General features: G+C 39.1%; 1 protein-coding gene across 5 annotated transcripts in view; it reads left to right on the top strand.

The window, feature by feature from the left end:
- The window catches only part of septin12 (septin 12), a 57,941-nt gene that overhangs the window by 22,342 nt on the left and 15,967 nt on the right, over nt 1-19,632 (top strand). Inside the window, exons 1-2 of one of the 5 annotated variants that reach the window (XM_058412014.1) lie at nt 6,726-6,985; nt 17,711-17,956. In XM_058412014.1, coding sequence (XP_058267997.1) covers nt 17,755-17,956 — 202 coding nt within the window. In that variant the 5' untranslated portion in view covers nt 6,726-6,985; nt 17,711-17,754. Of the gene's footprint in view, nt 1-6,725; nt 6,986-9,038; nt 9,141-11,329; nt 11,552-15,796; nt 16,041-17,710; nt 17,957-19,632 lie in introns of those variants that run through there. The other 4 variants (XM_058412035.1, XM_058412005.1, XM_058412024.1 and 1 more) reach the window with 4 other exon arrangements.

The raw sequence follows: 19,632 nt of genomic DNA, 5'->3' as shown, positions 1-19,632 counted from the left end.
ATTTCTTTCCTTGGAAGCTTGTCAAAAAGGAATGGCGCCTTGTGCTTAGGTAGTATCAAGTTCCCTACAACTTCCAGAGGAATGGGAACTGTCAGCATATTGGGCCAAGACGTGAATGGCAGCTTGGCTTTCCCACCTAGCTGAGCAGCTGCTCCAGGCTGGAAATGTAACCAGATCAACAAACCCAGTCTGGCGAGCATCTCCCACTTTCAGCTAATGTTACACTAACAGGCAAGAAATTATTAACTTGTGGGATCTAATTTCTGTAGTTCTGCCATTTTTAGGATTTAGTCTGGCGAAGAAATGTCCTGAAAAATTGGACAGTACCAGTAATATCTTGGAATATTACATGCCTCTGATGGTTAGAACAACATGGAACCAATAGGGATCATTTGGGATGAATGAGAGTCTGAAGGGAAAGGTTAGGATCCCTTCGAATCAATAGTGGGGGGTTTAGAATGCACCACGACCCAGAAGTGATGTTTTGGTACTTCTTGGACCCACAGAGAATAGTTTAGGATTATTTGTAACCAGAATATGTAGTTTGGAAAGGCTTGCTTCCACCAGATTATTTGGAATGACCTGAATGGAATAGGGAGTCAGGGACAGGAATAGTTATGGAAGATCTGCAATACATCAGAACCAATACAAATAGTTTAGGACCCAATAGAGATCATTCGAGATGACTTCAACACAAAGTTAGGGTTACATAGACCCAAGGAAGTAGATTGCAAGGGCTTGGGTCAAAGCAATAGAGAATGTTTGGGAAGATTTGGGTTAATAGGGTCATCTGCGATAGGTTGAGATGCCTTCGACCCAGTAGAGATGGTTTTGAACTTGATAGAGATGGTATGCAACTTGGACTTCATGGGATAGTTTGGGATGATTTGGACTTGTTAGGGATTGTTTGGAATGGCTTGATGGTATGCTTTGGGATGACGCTGACTTGATAAGATTTGTTTTGGATGGCCCAGAGCCAGTAGGGATAGTTTCTTGTTTTGGAATGATTTGAACATAAAAGGGACACTTTAGGGGGAAAAAAATGTGGAGTAGAGTAGTTTGGGATCGCTTGAAGTTGGACCCAGTAATGATGGTTAGGGAAGAACTGTAACAAATATGGATAAGATGGATTCAGTAGGTATATTTTAGGATAGCTTGAACCTGGTCATTAATATTAGGATTCTTTGGCCCCAATGGATGACTTGGATCCAGTAGAAATGTTTTAGGATGACTTGGGCCTGAGAGAGATGGTACCTCGGATAACCCGGAGGCAGAACAAATCGGTTTGGTTTGTTTAACTTGGACGCAGTGGAGATTTCGGATGTAAATTTTCTCTGACCAATTATCTATAATTTACTAATGACAGCGTTTTGCATTTTTTCCCCTGACCCCTAATTAGACTGAGCATGTTTTTGATAGTTTTCCTGACACCCCACGACTGACCCTGTGACCCTGGCATACCAGAACCAATTGGTATGTCATGACATTCTAATATACGGTCACCCGGAAAAAAGTCTCATAACACAACCATACATATGTCAACAACTCGAATGAGCTGTGAGGTCAATCTGACCGCTGTCATAAAAGTAGTTTATTGTGCCAGCTGATGCATGTGACAGTGTTTCATGAACATTCTATCATCTCTACTGTTTTAAATCATTACATTCTCTGTATACAAAGCATACAATATATGAAATTTTGTCGTGTTATAATAATATCTGAAAGCATAGTGTAAAATGTGGTCTGTTGCAGAAATCCCACAATCCCACAGTAAATCCAAATGATGTCTTTTTTAACACATACACATTCCTTTAACCCCGTGTGCTGTTTGCTTAGCTGCAGCTTGTCTTGTCCATCGTATTTTCTCCGGTGAAGTGCATAAAGCTCAGGAAACACAGGTCACACAGCAGATGTGCCTTCAACATCAGGTCTAAACACACTCACTTACACAACGCAACAGAATCAAAGAGAAAACGAGCCAAACTCTGGATTTTAAACTTACACTGCAGGAAAATAGGAGACCATGTGACTAATAAGATTTGTGCAAATTGTACTGGGAATAATTCTTAAACAACATTTGTGTGACGCATTACATCACAACATTCGTGTCAGTGGCCGTATTCACCACTAGGGGGCAGCGAGAGAGCTCGTTAACGTCCTTGATGAGAAACGAATTTTTTTCTTTCATTCTTTGAAATATAAGTAGTAAATATCTATTGAGCAGTATGCAGTCTCTTTGTATATCATTTTATTATGTGTTATTAAATAGCGGGATTAAATTTCAGGTTTGAGAAGGACGAGAACGATAATTAAGTGTCAGTTATGGGTCTGGTGATGCAAGAAAAGGATTCAAGCAATTAATATATTTGTTTAAAGTTCAGGAGCTACAAAAATAGAAGATAGAAACAGTGTGAAAGTGGCAAAATAATCATAACTCGGTTGTGGTGCTAAAGAAAAATGACAGGAAGGACGAAGAAAGAAAGAACGACAGGCTTACCGTGTCACAGATTATTGTCTGTTGTTATTTTTGTTATTGTCATTTAGTGCAAGTGAATTGATGCCAATTATTTATAGCACTTCATACAACTTATCCATCCACAGTTACATGTTCTGTTAAGGAACATTCATAAAACATGCTAGTTCCTGTTATCGCTTACGCTACGTTCCCTCAGCATCTTTCTCTTCACAAAAACTTTTCTGATTTTCTTTAATGGTGATAAGTTGTTCCTTCTTTCACCAAGGAACTGGGAAATGTTTGAAAACGGTAGCGGAGGCAAACTAAAAGCAGGTTCATTGCTAAACTCTGAAAGATAAGCTAGCATGATTTGAACTAGATTGCTAAGTGTATGAATTACGAAATGCTGTGACACCTTAATACAGTGATGATTGAAACTGTGAGCATAAATAGTTTTTATTTCTTTTGTGTACAAAGTCCACAGTATCAAAAACTAGACTTTGTGAAATAATTGTATTTTGTCTGGGCCAAAGAGCCCCCCTGTTGGTTCCCAAGTCCCCTGTTTGATCCCGCCAGGAGGCTGATCCCGAGTGACCTTTACACAAGCGGCCACTCATCAGGGAACAAGGGTGGGTCAAAAGGAAAACGCTGATCTGGCAACCCAGCTGATCCGGAACGCCTTCTTCCCCACATTAGCATGGATCACGGCTACAAATGAGACCTTGTGTTGTTAATGGGGGTCAAAAGACACGGACATTGGAGACGGGGGAACACCCTAGGGTCCGAGCGCTGCTCACAGAATACAGAGGTTCTTTTTTAGCAGCGTTTCAGGACTTTGCCTGGAAATGCGCAGCAGATGGCTCGGGCTGTCATCCATCTGAGTCACTCAGGGTTGTGTTCATGTTTTCCGAAGTTTATTTTTGCTGGCTGAAAAAGTCCTATCAGTTTGAACTGGAAAAAAAAACATTGATGAAAAGTTTTAGGAGAACGTTGTGGAAAGGTTATCACAGAGTGGATTCATTGAGTAACGTGTTGTTGGGCTTGTTCGCTAATTAGTATTTATTATTACAGGGAACATTCTGATACGTCTGTCCTGACCTGCTCACCATGTTTACGTGTTGAAACCTGTTGAGAATACAAATTCCCACGCAAGGATTTCTTTAAAGGAGTCCTTAAAAATGGATTGGCTTTGATATTAGAGTTTGTAAATATTACATTTACAGTATTTGGCAGACACAACTGAGCAATTCAGGGTTAAGGGCCTTGCTCAAGGGCCCAGGAGCGGCAGCTTGGTGGATCTGGGATTCTAACATGGAACCTTCTGATTAGTAGTCCAACACCTTAACCACTAAGGTATCATGTCCCTCATGTGGAAGGGAGACTTGGTATAAAAATATATAGTTTTGTAGGTTTATAAACATAAATATTAAATCCAGCGCCTGCATTCTAAAACCTCCACAATCCACCCTAAAGTGAAACTACTCCATAATTTGTTTAGCGTCACAACCTGGCACTGAAACTGACTTGATTGTGATTTATGAAGCATGGTGGTGGTAGCATCATGTCCAGAGTTACTCACGGCCCCTTGAATTATGGGTCCTCGGAACATTTTTTTTATTACATTTTTTTTTTATTAATGATGGATTAATGATCACATGATCAATGTTTGCATTTTTTAATTAATTAATTTATTTATTTATTTATTTATTTATAAAAACACTGATGAATTCTTTTTAAAAGAATTTTGTCAAAAAATATTTTGTTTATTTATTTATTTATTTTTGCTTGCTCCTCAGGCTTCATGATGCCGTCTTTGTTTTTTTAAGACCAGATTTATTTATTTTGAGAGCTCATAACAGCATACGGATCAACTCCATTCAAATAATTATGATTCCTGGGGGCCATAATATAAGGGTTTCACCTAAAATGGGGGTGAATATGTATGCAATACCAATATTTGCTTTTTTTTTTGGTAAATAATTTTGCAAATTTTATGAAATTTTCCCTCCATTTTTGTATTGTGGCTATTTTATGTAAATTCATAACATAATCCCAATTCCTTTCTACTGCTGAAAAGTTCAGGGGAGAGTCAATACTTATGCAAGGCACGGTTTAATGCTTTAATACACAAGACTGCTAAAGATTTTACTGCTTGTATTGCTTCATTTTTAAAAGCCGGATTCAATCTGGAGTCTGAAGTAGAGAGCAAAACATATGATGGTTTAAAAAATCACGGCCTCGCTGCCAACTTGGCACTTTCAGATTAATAATATTTCCCGCTTGAACGAATCCACGACTTTTTATATATTTTTATATAACACGGACCAGAGCCGACTCCAAAACGTAATCTGTTTCAGAGGAATTCGCTTAATGGAATATAAAAGAGGCTGTAAAACGATCTGCTTTCTTTTCTTCCTTTCTAACCGACTGCCAGCGTAGCATGTAGCATGTTGCGTCTTGTCGATCTGAGGTAATAAAGTCGCTGTGAAGACTCGGGGTGGGCGGAAGCAAGAGTGCTGGGAGGTTAAAGCGTGACTAATGAAATAAACCATATGAACATTAGCTAGCTAATACACACTTAAAAGCCAACTAGCATAGCAACGACAAATCAGTTCACTTTCACTAACAATCCTAAAGCTTATCTAAGCTACTGCACCAGGGCTTCAGCCAGCTAGTCAAGTCAAGTTTCTAAAGGATTATTAATACAGTTTTATTAGCAGGTAGCTCATAAGTTTGAAAGAATTCGTGCTAACAGCAAACTTCGCCTACTTTATTTGATTTGCTAGCTTGATCGATTTGAACACATTGGATCTCTACAGGTTTATATTATAATCGTTCTAGTACATCAGGATTTCCGCGCTATAGCAAGCAACACCTCGTTCACAAGGAATGAATTTTATCGCTTCATCACGCTGATTATTTTGAAGCTCGTTTATTTTAAAATGTTCTACAGATAAAGGAATAAACAACCTTCGTGTCTACGTTTGGTGCAGGAGCAGCTTTATTAATAGTAACGCAGAACAAAAAAGGTTCCCCAGAAACAGGACGTTGCGATGGAAGAGGTCACCACGAGACAATGCTATATTCGATTCCTGGAAAACCGCCATCTGAGAGAATCCCTTAGATCCTGCGCTGTAGGTTGAGGTCTCGCGACATGTTGCTGAAACACCAGATGAGGAGGTTCTGGAGGTTGTGCAGTGCTCGAAAGAGGCCATTTCCTTCTGTGTGTTTTGGCTTTCCGGAAAGTTCAGCATCCTGCTTAGCTGATAATACGTCATAATAGCAAAGCCTCAAAACCATTAGCGCTGTAGGTCTGTTTATCTCATGAGAACTGGGGATGTGTCACTTTAGAGATTACTCTAATAAAAAAATAATAAAAGAGGGGTGAATCTAGAACCCTGAGGTGTTCTGTACTAGCACAGGAACCTTATCTATACAGAACCCTTACTGCACATATTTCCCTAATTCTGTAATAATCTGTTAAAATGCTGCCTTCATTTCTATACATTTCTATGAATAAGGAGCCACTCTAGAACCCTTATAGGTTCTACGAGTGACTTTCAAAAGATCTCTACAGAAACTGCTAATATTTACTCGAAGGAACAAACTGAAGAACCGTTCGACGCTCAAGAAATTCTTATAGTGTCCCATCCCTGAAAAATGGAGTAAATCTAGAACTCTTAAGAGGGTACTACAGGGTTCTAGACACACCCTGTGTGATATTAATACCCTCGGTAGGGATCTAACATTAACATCCTGAAGAACAAAACACACTGGAAGAAAGAATATTTTGTTCTCTAGGGCTATTTCTATAATCATTAAGGGATCTTTAGCTTGTTCTGTTAAGGGAACATTCTAGGGTTCTTTATAGAACTGTGTGTATTGGAAAGAAAAGGGAAAGAAGCTTGGACAAGTCCGAGATCGAGGAAGTGAGGGCACGTTAGAGAAGATATCTATTAATAAACTATCAGTAAAGTGCTAATAAAGTACAGTGTGCTAAGATATATCGCAGAACCGTGATGGGTTTTTTTTCCCCTCACTGGGTCAAAAAAAATGACCAACTGTTCTCGGGTCATGGGTCATTTTTTTGAATGGTCACTGCAGTAATTTAGATCTAATTTGGATGGAATCCAGTGAGGGAGTGAAGGAAGTACAGAGCTGTAAAAGACAGCGAGAGAAAAAAAAGAGAGTGTGAGAGAGAGAGAAAGAGAGAGGGTGTGTGTGTGTGTGTGTGTGTGTGTGTGTGTGTGCACTCTTCGCTCTGCCCCACTTCCTCTCCTGACAAACGACATTACTCAGCTAACACTTACTCATTTACTGTAAAAAAAAAGCGGAGAGAATGCAAAATCTCGGTGTATGAGAAAGTGTGAGATCCAGTTTGTGTGTGTGAGAGTGTGTGTGTGTGTGTCGGGTGTGTTTAGTGGGTGTGTGTTGCGTTGTGCTTTTCTTGTTGGACATTGTACCTATCAGAAGTAGAAGGCAGGGCTGGAAAAGGAGAGGAAAAGCAGTTTCTTCTTAACTCTGGACAGGGTGAGTGTCGGTGTGTCTTTGCTCCACACACACACACACACACACACAGCAGCAGGAGAGTCATGTTGTGTGAACTGCGTACAGATATTTTTTATAGTCATGTCGGAAATTTGGAAAATGGCCTAGATGTTATGAAACAGGAAAAACTAGCGTGTTGAATGATTTCTTTTCCTTTTTTTTATGATGTATGTAAAAGTGTCTTCATGTCTTCTAGAGCTTGACAAGTTCTACATGTGCGCTCCTTCGCTCTCTCGTTCCTTCTTCCACTGTTTCAGCATTTGAACTTTTTTTTTTTGTCCAGCTCCGTTTTCCTTTCTTTTTTGCAAAAGAAGGAAGATTCTTTTTTTTTTTTTTGCTTAAAGACAGGAGATTCTCTTGAGATTCAGCTGAACATCTGCTTGGACTGTGTGCTGAATGAACTCACTGCTTTCTTTCATTTTAACTCCTTAGTTTCCTGAGCTGCTTGGTTTGGCGCTCGTTTTTGACTCCTCCCCCTTTTTACAAAAATTTGTTCTATAAAAAAATACCAAAGTAATTATTTGGCTTTTCGGTGAAATATGAATAATATAGTGTCAGTCTAAATAACTATTATTGTGTATAATTTTAATATTATGTTCCTTATATATATATATATATTACATTTTTGATGCTTTAATGTCAACTTTTGATTAGTTTCTGAGTCTTTTTTTTTTTTTGGACAATTGCAGCTACATTTTTTACACAGGTTTGTTTTGACACTCCAGTTTATCGTTTCCATAGTAACCATGGAACAGAGGAACAGTAGTGAGGTTTTCGGTAAATTAATAATTATTTTATTAAATTTCTTGAACGTTTTTGGAAGGAGTCTTCAGTGTCAGTGCTGTGTAACAATTTTTTATTTATTTATTTTTATTTATTTATTTTGCGATTTTTCTGTAAAATAATGGTAATGCTTGTACTGGCATTTCATTAAACCTGACTTGACCATCGTTAATAATAATCACAATATTGTAATCATTTCAGTAATAAGCACTAAGTGGTCGTCGATTCTTAAGATTTAACATTCCATAACATCCTGGTTTGTTGTTGTTGAAGTTTATATTAGAAATCAGTGTTAAATTCTCCTCAGTCTGATCTCCGGCTCGGTTCTGTGGGTTAACGTTTGCTCTGTGAGACGTTTCTACACGCAAAACAGCCAAATAATGGAGCCAGCTTCACTCTGTGGCCTTCCAGTGTCTCTGGAGTGTGTCCATGTCACCAGTGCAGAAGCAGAACACCAGTTTTCAGTGTCTGAGATGGTTTTTCGGAGTTCCTGAATGCCGACCATGAACTTCCTCTTGTTCGGTTCATTTCCTGACAGAGAAATTAGTTTTACTGTTGTTTTTTTTCCCCCTTTTTAGTCATTTTATAATTTCTATAGATTTGTGTCATGACGCTGCCTAGAAAGCGGAAGGCGGCTTGAAAGCAAAAGTTGTGTCAGATAAAATAGTTAAAGCAGAAATGCTCTGGATTTCATAAGCAGTTTAACAAAACCACTGAAATGCAGAAATAGCATTCAGAGCTCAACATGTGACCCAGTTTAAGAGGCAAAAATGATGAATGATTATTATTATTATTATTGCCATTATGGATCACAAAGCACTCACTGGTCATTCAGTACCTCCTGGTCTTCCCTCATCGAGGACCTGAAAGCCGGTTCACGCTTTCATATCTGTCTGATTAAGCAGAAGTGAGATGTTTTGCTATGAGACAGCCCTCAGAGTCTCCTGTTAAGGTTGCGGTGGTCAGTATGCGACGCTCTGAGACGCAAAACAGACTGACTTAAAGGTTGTAAAGCTGGTCTGTTTCAGTGAGCGGGTTATTTTTGCACAGATCTGGCAACCCTGACTCTTGTGAGTTGGATAATATTGGAGAAAAAGTAATATGTAGTAGTTTTAATTTCCGGCTGTGGGACAGGAAGTGAATTGAACTGGCACTGAACTGGTTAAAAAAATGCCACCAGAGAGAGAGAGAGAGAGAGAGAGAGAGAGAGAGAGAGAGAGAGAGAGAGAGAGAAAGAGAGAAAGAGGCCCACATCACACTCAGAGAGCTGTCTGTGGTCATACACAATCACACACACACACACACACACACACACTGCCTGCATAACTGACATCCTCCACACGTATCACTTAAGGTAAAGAACCTAGATCTTTTATTTCTCTCTTTTTTCCCCATTTCTTTTAGATGATGCCGGATTTTTACGAAATATCAAGTCTTTGCTTGTTTCTTTTTATTTTTTTCTTGCAAGAACTTTACACTTCCTCAAAATTGCGCGAGTCTCGTTCTCCTTTCGTCTGCGTGCACAACAAAGACCTCGACCGTCGTTATTATTCCTCGTGTGTCGCGACGCACAAAAAAAAAAACGTCCGCAGTCCTTTCTGCATCTCAGCGTGAAGTCTGGCGTTGGATCTCAGGGGCCTTTCTGGAAAACCAACAGTAGGAGAAGGAGGAGGAGGACGACGTTCTTCTTCCTCTTCTTCTTCTTGCTATAGGGTGAAACCCAGCATCCTTACATGGCTGCATCTCTCCTCCAGATCATATAAGGACTGTCGAAGTTTAGACACAGAACGTTATGTTGCTGAAGCTGCACAGATCAACCTCATGTTTAAACACTTACAAAGCAGACAGGGATATATATTCCCTCCTCCTCCTTCCTCTTCCCCTCACCACACACACACACACACACATACACACACACACACTTGACCCGTCAGTGCAGGATTTTTCCCACAGGTCCACGGTTGCCTGGTCAGAAGGCTCGTTACTGAATCTCCAAAGTAACATGGAGAACATCACACACTCGTCTTCATGCCTCTGAAACTGTAGACTTTTAAAGGAGGAGTAGTCTGCTAGTCCTCAAACCGTATCAGCCTTCAGAAATCGGCTAAATAACGTGAATAATGGCTGAAAATAATCTCAGTGTCAAATTAAATAATGTGTTTTACTTAAGGTTATATTTTTAAGGTGCTTTTAATGTGATTAATATCCTAGGATTCATGCTAGGATGTTTTTTTGCAAGTTAAGTTGATGCTAGCAAGGATGTTTTACTAACATTAACTGTCGCTAGTTCCTATTAGGAACTATTATATAGTTTTTATATAAATAATATTAGAAGTTTCTGAATTTTCTTTCCACTACTTGTTGATTTAGTCAAAAGATAAAAAGAGTCATGATTTTAAAAATGTTAAACATAAATGATTTTTGTTAAGTTTAAGAACAGAAACGTGTGGAAACAACCAGTTGCTTATCAGAAGTAGGAATTTTGAATAGCAACTAGCACTAGCACCGATCACTCCGCCCTCAAGCCGCAACCATTCTGCTTCCTGGTTCCAGACCAGAAGGGTTTTGGTAATGAGGTGGTTGATAGAAACAAAAATATCATCTTATAATTTATGAGGTGATCAGATACAACTGGTTTTTCTAAGGGACTGGACAAAGAAAATAACTCGAGTTTGAATTCTGCAGAATTTAATGGTTAAAAATTAAAAAAATTTAAATTATATTTAATAAATACATTAAATTAAAATATTAAAAGTGAGGTAATAAAGCTTCTACAAAAAAAGGAAGAAAAAAATTGTAAAAAAAAAAAAAATTCAATTTTAATAATTACTGAAACTAATTAGTTAAGATATGTATTAATAATTAGTAAAAAACAAACAAAAAAAAGTAAAAGATTCAATTCAAAGCATCAATTTAAGAAAAAAATATTTTAAATATTATTAAGGAAAAATATAAATCGCATAAAAAGCGAAAATTCTAAAATAAATAAATAAAAATGCTTTCTCAGTGTATTACTATCCAGGTCCAGATTACGCTCCAGTACCAGAACTTTCCTCTCACTAGCACAGAACCTTCGCTTCAGATCTAAACCTTCTCCACGTGTCCAGATCATCGGCTCCATCGACAACAGACAGAGCGTCTGATTTCTTGGCTCTGATCTCCAGCTGATTGACTAATCCAAACCTTTCTCCAGAAAGTTCCTCACTGACTTGAGAAGGTCTTTAAAGGAATTGTGTTTTGATACCGGCTGCTTTTGTAGGATGATTCCTCATTCTTCTGGCTCTGTGTTCATCAGGGAGAGTGTGAGAGAAGAGAAGAGAGGAGAAGAGAAGAGAGGAGAGGAAAAGAAGGGATAGCGTGGGGGAGGAGTGGTGTGGAGTGGAGGAGAGGAGAAGAGAAAGAGAAGTCCTCTTTTGGATTAGTGTGAGCTGCTTGGCAATCTGCATGTGAATGAGTGTGAACAGCTTTAGCCGTTAACCCCCTCCTTTTCTCTCTCTCTCTCACACACACACACACACACACACACACACTCATGCTCAGAGAGAGAGAGAAAAAGAGAGAGAGAGAGAGAGCAGGAGGTTCATTAGCACGCTGATTTAACACTTGGTGCACCTCCTCGGAGCAGGACGCTGAAGGTTTTTGTGCAGAAACAGGACGAGGAAAAGTTGGGAAAGTGTGTTTGGAGTTCCTGTACTGTGTGTATGAGTGTGTGAGGATTGTTTTTCTCTCCTGATCCGTGAGGAGTGGATTTGTGAATGAGAGAAGGTAAGAATCTTGTATGTTGTATACAAATTTCTGTCTGTTTTCTGGGGTTTTATTTATAGCTGATCATGCTGATAACAATGACACAACAACAACACACACACACACACACACACATAAAACTCTCTCACATTCTCTCTCTCAGGGGGAGGGGTGGTCATCTCTAAGCATTAGTTTTATTTAGATTTTTATCACATTGTTTTTTTTTTCTTTGTTTCCTTTTGCAATTTAAAGATACTGATATTCCAGAGCTGTAAACGCTAGTTTCCCTGCTGAGCATTATGGGTAATTTCCTCTGTGTATCTTACAAATCAGATGCAGTTCATTCATGGGAAATGGACTAAAACTCAGCGGAAAGGATAAACACTTTTCCGAGTCGTTAGAGACTCAGTTTATCGCTTTTGTGACAAAAGAAGTTTATTTGCTTGTGATTTAATCAACGAGATAAATGATTCAATCCTGGACTGGATTATAGCATCATCGGTACATCAAGTTGGCACATTTTAACAAAAAAAAATTAATATCATGCATCAAGTTGCATGCTATTTATGCACCAGGTTGAAATCTATCCTTTTTGGAATGTTCTGAGGTAAAAAAAAAAACAAAAACAAAATCTGTTTGTTCTCTAAGGAAGTTTTTTCCCCTGAGAGAAAGACTTTTATGTATTAGCATAAAAAAGTGGTGTTAGCATAGCATCAGAAGAAAGAGAATTCCTCCAGAATCGTCTTCCATTGTTTGTACTCAGGCGAGCATGACTCTGTGCGCTAGTTCAGTTCAATACCATTTTGTTTGATAAGCGCGTTGAACAATACACGTTGTCACAAAGCGGCTTTACAGAAATCCGGATGTAGATTTAGATCGATAATGAACAACCCGAGACAACGTGAGGAAGAAACGCTGAGAGGAACCTGCTTCAAAAAGGGAACCCGGATCGCAGGAGTAGAAATTAATAGAAATCGTACACAGACTTCGACTTCACCTGGTGCACATAGCAACAAGCTAGCCAGCTAAATGTAACGAGTGATGTTTACTTTCCTCATCAGAACTACAGATTTAACAAACAAACATGTCTATATGTTAATCGAGATCATTTAGAGGTGCTTCTTTTGCTGCATTCGAATAAAAAGGTCGTAAGTCGTAATTTCCCACTTCTGGATATCAAGAAACATCAGAATTCCTACTTAGGAGTTAAGTGAACTTACATATCAGCTTGTAATTCCTGACATCCAAAAAATAATAAGCCAAAGAATAACTCTGGGTTAAGGAGAGTTTCCAAAGTAGGAATTTCCAGCTCAGGACCGTCTTTCTTTTATTTTTCCCCAGTTACAATTTTTTATCAAATGCAGTAGAAGTATGAGCTGATTTTGAAAAAGTCCTGTGATGAGAAACCTCGAGACTTTCAGGAAGTGGAAATCTTTAGTGTATCCATGTCGGACCATCTGTACCTGCTGAGTAACTTTCCAACCTCGGACTAAGAAATGGCAAACCTTTCTATTTTTGACTTGGAATTTTGTCTCGGGACGTCAGGAAGGAAAGTCAACACAGAACATCAACATGGCTGCTCATGATAGCTATGTTTTCCAGGGGGTTTAGGGTACGACTTGCAGCTGCTTAGATCGAATTCTCTCAAAACTGGAAGTGAACTTTGGATAAAAGTGTAAATATAAGGACTGTGAAACAGAGACACGTCCAGCTGACTGTCACACCTCATTTTTACGGCCCTGTATCTTCAAGGTGGTTTCTTCCAGTTATCCCGGATAAGCGGTCCGATAACGAGCCACTTTTAAGCGTCCGCTTCCGACTGCCGATAGACCTGATAGAATTTCCAGATAGAGAGCGGACTACGATGGAAAAGGCTTTATTTTTTACCATATGATGAGATGTTTAAGACAACGTGGTCATGTGGGGTAACTAGATTGACAAGTGACCCTATAATGAGTAAAATTTTTCTGTAAGAACCAAAAACCCCTTAATGTCCTCATAAGGATAGGATTGTGTCAAATGTCCTCATAAACACCTGGCCCTCAAAAATTAGAGTTTTTTGTTTTTTTTAAATGAATAAATAAAGAAATGTTACTGAGATTTAGCTTAGGGTCTGGGTATTAATTAGGGGATTATTTTTATGTTTGTTTTATTTTATTAGAATTGTGATTGTATCAATAGAAGGTCCTCACAAAAAGAATAAGCTAATAAGTGTGTAACATTTCCTGGCCTGATTATTCTTTGCAAATATTGTAATGTATCAAAAAGTAAAATGTCTGGTTATAGTTTGGTACAAATATCAGAATCGTTACATAAATAATGTGGAAAAGCGATGCTGAAAACCAAATTTCGAGAACTAGTGATATGTTTCAATTACATCATCTAAACGTAGCTAAATGTAGAAGATACAGTGACATGCAACATAATTCTATAATAATAATAATTAGTTTGTCCAATAATCTTTTACCTGGAAGAATTAGCAACGTATGAATCTGATTAGCATAACAATCATCATCTTTACATGTATTCAGGGTTTGAAACTTGACCAATATGGCTGCCACAAGGAAACAATTCAAACTCTTACTAAACTCTCTCTCTCAAATTCTTACTAAATGTTCATATTTAGTAATTCAAATAACTGATATGTGGAAGAGTTTGTATGCTGGATGTTAATTTTCCAAGCTAACGTCAGCTACGTAAGCAATGACCTTGCTTCTGTAATTACGTACTTTATCACATTTATGTTTTGTGTCCTTTAGAACACAGCTGCTGATTTTGATTAAAAGTCCTGAAAGTTTTTCAGATGTTTGGATGTAAACATGTGCTACGTGGTTCCCGGATCGTTCCTACTGTGTTTGTCATCGCACGGTGTTTGTCATCCTCGTGGCATGTGTATGATTTGTGTCGGTCCTCAGAAAGCAGAGCGTCCGGCGGCTGATTAAACACAGACGCTGGCCTGCACTTCTTCGGTTCCATTGTTCACTTTTCTCTTTAATTGCTCGGATGCTCTTTTTTTCGAGCAGTCGTTCACATCGTGTCAGTCTGTTTGGCTTTCTCAGGCATCTGGAAGACAAGGCCATCCCTCTGTTCCAACAAACCCGCCTTTTCGAGACGATCTGTGTTTGTTTGAGACAATCTATTCTTCTATATTCCTGCCATGCTACATTTGCCATCTCTTTCTCTTTTCCTTGACTGGGATACACAATTGTTGTTAAGTTTGTTCATCTAAATCTGAAAAGTTTATTTGGGACACTTTTGCTAGGTTATCCTTCCTAATCCTAAGACCAGCTAAAAAGCTTTTTTTCTTATTAAAGAGAAAAAAGCCTTCAAGATTTAACTCCGAAAGGTGAAATTAAAGAAATAAAACTGACCACAGTTTCTCTCAGCAACATGATGTATTTTTGAATGATAGTGTATATTTGAGCAGGTGGGACTTTTATCTATTCAGAATTTTGTCTATTTGAGCAGTTTGTGGACAAACACTCATCTTACTTAAGGTTTCACTTCTAGTAAGAAATTGTTTACATAACCACCTATTTACCTTGTGGTGTCAACGGGTATCAAGGTAAGGTGGATATCGTCAGTGTATGCTGGTTAACTTGGTAATATGGGGACTTATGCAGATTTGACTCCTATCTGGAACTTTTCACCCTAATACCTATATAGACATGACCTCAGACACAGTTTAGGCTGAAGGTGTCAAGGCGGCTGCACTTTGTTGCTGATAGACCCGGAGTTGCCCCGAGGGCAGGGCAAGAATTAATTTGTCATTCATCTTTCATCCACTTTATCATGCTTGAGGCTACATGTGGATCTTATCCTGCTAGAAGACATATGGTATGAAACTCAAAACAGACAGTATCCCAAACCTGGGAGAGTGTATCAAGTGGTCTAACTGAGTTGATCAAGGGTACTTAGTTATGGTCCGGACAATTTGCCTATGAAACTTTCTGTTCTCACCTTTCTCTGCATCCCTGAAACTGAAAATATTCAGTCAGATCTGTACAGCAGACTGTAGCTTGCAGGTTGTTTCCTGTTTATCAGCTTAACACTGTGCTTGAGTGAGCACGCTGCTATTGATGACTTTCTATTTCCTGGCCATTATGAAACATCTTACGCACCACTGTACTCTAATATGTGACTCAGGACAAGTCTATATGACTTCTGGCATTGCGTTACCCAGAATCCTGAACACAAAAGAGACTATATGTGTGAGCAGGCTTGTGTGCACAGCATGAGCAAAGTCTTATCAAGGAAGTGAACAACATCCTCACTTCCTCACTGCCCCAGGCACAAACACGTCAACACTCTTCCAGTATAACGCATTTCTCAGTCAGAGATAGAGATGTTAGTGCGTTTAACGAGCAGCAGGACTGTGCCTGGAGGTAGACCATTACGATACAGCAGATAATCTTCATGTTTGGAGCTTTATTTTAGACCTGGAGAGTCCTGTAGACGGCTGGTGGGAGGCGCAGGCCCTTTCCTGAAGATTGTTTACTTTGTATCTACGGTATGTACGAATGCTTGTTCATTCATTGTTCTAATCTTTGTTTGTTTAAACAACTGGTTTTGAGTGGGTGATATCCAGTCTATTGCTTATTGTTTAGTTACTCAAATAACAAGATAAGGAGCTAGTATCGAAAAGTTGTCTTGTTAGAGGAAGCTTCTTGTAACTGTGGCATGATTACTGTGGTCAAGTCAAGTGGTGTTATGGTGCCTCACTTTCAGTGCCAACAGCATCCCTGAAGTATCAGTTGGATGTCATCATAGGTCAAACCAAGCTAAAAAAAAAAACCCTGACATACAAAAGTTTATCTGATTTAGAGTTTTGCCCTAATGCGGGTAGGTGGTATGCAGACAGACACAAATGACCACACGTATTCACAGCATAGCTGACTGACATTTAGCCGTGCCCACAAAACTCTGTCAAAAGTTAAGCTATCGGGGTGTTTAGGTGTGGACTCAGCATCAGATGTATATTTCCTGGAAGATTGTCAGATTATCCTACACGTGCTGTCGTGCTTTGATGCGCATATGAACTAACGCACAGCTATACAGCTTGTCTATAGGTTAAAGGGCAGCTGTGATCTGAGGTCATGCTGGTTTCATGGCTCGGATAAAAGCTTGAGGGTTTAGACCGTCTAACCACATCGTCCCTGCGTGTGATTCAAAACAAAACGATATTGTGTAAGCACCCTGCCAGTATAGCACGGCTATATGGTGATATAATGAAGGATTTGTTTTGGACAGCTTCAGCATGCTGACTTTAGAGCTTCAGCAGGATGATGGTTGCCTTGCTAATCCTCTTAGCACACCAGGGACTCTAGAGATTTTGAGACTTTATTGCTATAGATAAATGTTATTGCTGCAATGCTAACTCATCTTCTATGTTGGCTAATTGAAAAAGAAAGGTCACTGCTAATTCTATATGTTTGTTAGCTGCTAGCCATATATACCTTTAAGATAATCTAGTTCCTCTTAGCTAACCTCAGATGACCTATCAATCCTCTTATCTCACAGAACACTTTTCTTGCACACACAGTTACTTTTTTTTGCCCAACCTCCCCTCCCCCGGAGCGATGGCTAAGTCAGCCTAGCGGCCCGATTAGCTTCAGCGCATGAGAAGACGAGCTCTCAAGAGTACTCTGCTTGTATTCCGCTCTCTATGTCAGTGATCTCTCAAGTGCACTCAATTGAGCTGAACAAACTCCAGCTCAAACCACAGAAAACATTTTTTTGATCGATTCCTGCTGCCTTGCTGTGCAAAGTTCACTGCGCATACCGGCTGATTTTCATGCTAGCCCCCCGAGATCTGTGAAAAGTGCAACTTTGCAGGAACTGAGTACGCTTTCAGATTCTGCTTTCTGTGTCCGAAGTTGGCCTCGGTTAGATTGCTCTCCGAGATGTCAGATTTGCGATGGCGGTTTGTTCGACACAAATTAAACACAATTTTAGAGGTTTCAGAAAACCATTATGGTTCTAAATATTTGTCAAAAATACACTTTGGAGATTTGGATGCTAAAATAGTGAATAATGTGAGCTAATTTATTGCCAGCTAGTGTAGCTGGCTAGTGGAACATGAACATTTTGATTACACTCATGCATATTGGCGATCTTTGTTAAGACGAATTTAGCAAAATGTTATGTTAACATATATAATGCCTTTTTCTCCGATCGCAGAGACGGTGCAGGAGCTGGACTTGGAGCTGGAACAGCCCGTCCGGATGGAGGAGGAGAGGGAGGTTAAGCTTCAGCTGGAGGAGGAACATGAGGTTGAGAAGGAAAGCCTTTTCCTCGTTGAGCCCAACATGCAGGGTGTCATCAGAGGCAGCGACCTCTTCGGCTACGTAGGCATCGAGGCCGTTTTGGATCAGATGAGGCGCAAGACCATGAAGTCTGGCTTTGAGTTCAACATCATGGTGGTCGGTGAGTAACGTACATAACGTGCAGCAGCATGCATTTAATCTGGGACTAGTAGGATTTATGCAAATGAGGTATCATGACCTCATAACTTCAATTTGCTTATGACGCTAGTGTGGATTACTGTGATATCGCAATCACCTCAAAACCCCGACACATGCTAGGACGTGATTTGCTGAGTCATAGATTCCTGCTAGTGATGCATTCAAGCTTTCCAGAATCGTGTGGAAAAATCTGGCATGTGGGGCTCAGTGTAGGACCTTTTACAGACTTGGCAACACTGGCTAGATTTCTTCATCCAGTTTTAATGCGCGGTCTCTGATTAGCTTTTTAAACATAATTCTGAAACAAAATTAGCAACGCAGGACCACAAAAGGCAACACTGCGGTGTGGTGTTTTTGTGAGCGCGAAAGCGACACATGGTTCAGAATAACGCTGAGGTAAAAAAGTCTCAGATGTTGGCAGGAAGGCTGTGGCATGCTGGAGGGGAACTTCAGCGGCAGGTGTACAGGAAACGCCGGCTCGGCGTGTGTAACGCAAAAGTCTAGAGCTCAGCTCTTTTCACAACCCCAACATTAACAGTGATTAGACATGAAGGAGTCGATTCAAGGCCATTAAAGCTCTTGTTGTCAGTTTCTGGAGGAAAGATTTCTTCTCCAGATAGATGTTCACTCCATGTTGGTGTAATTAGAGATTTTGTTGCATTAGATAAATGAGTGTGTGGGGAAATTTTAAAGTTTCTACCCTGATGAATCAGACCGGTTTCTTCAGAACGTCTGAAGAAACTTTACAGCAGCTGATTCACCCTGATACTAGCATCAGTGTTGTTATTTTTTCTTCAGCTTTCCAGGTCATTTGTTTTTTTTATTCAGTTAAAGTCTGTGAAGGATAAAAGTCATTCATTTTCGCGTGTTTCTGTAACCAATGCATGCTAATAATAGTACTCATTTCCTCAAAAAAAAAAAGATCTTTAGTGCTACTTACAGTAATTTATTGAATTTGAATAAACGCTAGATGAGTTCCGGACTGTGGCCAAAAAAACCCCCATTTTTTTTGGCTTTAACCACTAAAAAGTGAACACATTTTGAGTGACAGTAACTAAAAATGTAACCGAATATGAATATAAAATTCGGAAATAACTCTAATCTGCAAACACATGAACACTGATACAAATTATACGTGGAGTATTTATTTATTAATTAATTTACATATTATTATTTTGTTTGTTTGTTTGTTTATTTATTTATTTATTTATTTATTTATTAATTATCATTTTATTATCATTTTTAATTTTATTTTACATTGTCTTCACTTTTGAGTGTTTCTAGGGATTCTTACCAAATGAACAATAGTTAGGGTTCGGGACTAAGGGTTCATTTAAAATTAAAAGCAGAACTTCCCGTTTAGGCCACATCCATTTCTGTTACAAATCATCTTTCTAAAAATATTCGGATGCAGGTATCTGAAGCACTAAATAAATAAGTGTATAGATAGTGTACTGCTGCAGTTTCAAACAGCCATTTTCTCTAACTTTGCATCAAGTTAAATCCATATTATTTATTTGTTTATTTTTTGGAGCTTTTGTCTCTTTTGCTTTGAATCCAACAAACGTTAGTAGCTAGACTAGTGTTAGCTTCTCTGAGATGTTTTTTACTCTCAGCTTGGACGTTGTCTCTCTCACT

Source organism: Hemibagrus wyckioides, linkage group LG02 (assembly GCF_019097595.1).
Source record: "Hemibagrus wyckioides isolate EC202008001 linkage group LG02, SWU_Hwy_1.0, whole genome shotgun sequence".
NCBI classification, from domain to species: Eukaryota; Metazoa; Chordata; class Actinopteri; order Siluriformes; family Bagridae; genus Hemibagrus; species Hemibagrus wyckioides.
The sequence above is the reverse complement of the archived record's forward strand: the minus strand, read 5'-3'. Positions and strand labels throughout refer to the sequence as shown.